Genomic DNA, 1,710 nt, shown 5'->3' on the forward strand with positions numbered 1-1,710 from the left:
AGTGAAGCGTCAGTGCCAACACCGATGTTTCTGTCTCTGGTAACGATAGTCGTTTTTGATAGTTCTCAAGTTGAGGCCTCTGTCTTTACTTGCAGATTGCTTTACTGTGCTATGTTATGCTGAGTGTACGCTTGTCCCGTTAAATCAGTCAGTTGTTAGTATTCATATATAAGTAGGTCCTTAGGTTCCTATAGATAGGTATGTATGTAGATTCTTATCGAACCAATTTTAGTACACAGGTACTTTGGCCGATGATAGCTCAATTCGAATCAAACCAGCATACACGCCTTTAGGTTCTGCAACTTATGGGGTTGGTAAACTCGTTTTTTCACCGAAGTTCCTTTCCAAACACAAACACAGCACTAGGTGACCCATTTGGTTCGGTTTTGCTTCGTTACTCGGTGCGTCCGTGCATATAGGCATTGTGTGAACCGCTGTTTCTGTTCACCTATTTCTCAGTTTATTATTTTATCTTCTTCCTCACAGCTTCGCCGAAATTTAGCGCTGCACTCCTGAACATAGACTTGCAACAGAGTAAGTCTCGTTAGTTATTTTCTTTGCCTTTGCTTACTGGTAGTTTTGCGTACCTTATGACAATCGGTGTGAGTAAATTAATTGTACGGTAGGCGGACTTTACTTTTGCATTATTCCGGCCGCATTTAACTACTTTTGCAATGAAACCCCGCAAACATACATTGTAGGTTGCGATACACATCGTAGTTGTCTGTGTTCCTTCTCCCTTCCCTCATGGCCGTTGCTCTTATTTTCTCTCCCATTGTTTCTTACAACGCAGCCGACAGTTTATAGAATAGCTTTCTTACCTTCCTTCCACTATCATCTAACCCATTTCTGATGTATGGAAGTATTTCAACTGCCATCTCGCTTACTGATTAGTAGAATTAAGAACTACTTGCACTTGATATAACAGGTCTTCAATGGTGCGTGTTGCTTAGGACACTCTTTATCCGTTTTTGGGGATGTTAATCTTTATGAGTGCTATTACTCTCAGCTCATTGATTTCCATATGCGAATATTATATGCATGCGGTAATAGCTAAGGAGAAGCACTTAAATGACTCCCTTCTTATGAGCTTTTTCTTCTTTTCTTATACTTCAGAAGCTCTTCCACTGGTTCTGGATCTCCTCAATGGAATTTGTAACGACTTCACCAGCATATTGCTTCGGGATAAAAATACATCCACCACTTGTAATCCGAATCATACATCCGAGCATTCCACACCCGTGCCGACAGTGTCGTCGGTCCTTCACCTAGTGGTTGGACGTCTCAACCTATTGGTTCTCTTATCCAAACGTGCCCTACTTACTTTGGAGCCATACAGCGATTTGCGGTGTGCCTTCCTCCGTGCAGTGTTTTATGTGTGAGCGATCGCGTTCCATTCCATTCGTTGCTATTTTTTGTGGGTTTTGCGAAAAGTCGGTTGGACGCTTCCTTGTTCTTCCTTAAGATTTCTCCGTGTTAATCCGAAACAAAGAAATTCGTCAACTGAACTTACTCTGGTCGCATGGCAGTACATGTTGCTATCTCTCATTCTGATTCCGACCCCATACAGGGATGACAGTGGCCAACCTAAAATACACAGCACCACTGTAGGCTATACAATACAACAGTTTCCACGTGTTTTCTGTCCTCCAACGTATGTGTGGTAGACCGTTTAATTTGATACGGCAGTGAAGCATCGATGTTAAACAC

General features: G+C 42.2%; 1 protein-coding gene across 1 annotated transcript; it reads left to right on the plus strand.

Moving 5' to 3' along the window:
- Positions 1 to 486: 486 nt before the first annotated feature.
- On the plus strand, positions 487 to 1,380 carry T265_12214 (hypothetical protein; the record flags this gene model as incomplete). Its single annotated transcript, XM_009179371.1, has 2 exons — positions 487 to 534; positions 1,117 to 1,380. A coding segment is annotated over one exon (126 nt), but the record flags the coding sequence as incomplete, so codon positions are not given.
- Positions 1,381 to 1,710: the final 330 nt, after the last annotated feature.

The sequence above is a fragment of the Opisthorchis viverrini genome (genome assembly GCF_000715545.1).
Source record: "Opisthorchis viverrini unplaced genomic scaffold opera_v5_2112, whole genome shotgun sequence".
In the NCBI taxonomy this organism is placed as follows: Eukaryota; Metazoa; Platyhelminthes; class Trematoda; order Opisthorchiida; family Opisthorchiidae; genus Opisthorchis; species Opisthorchis viverrini.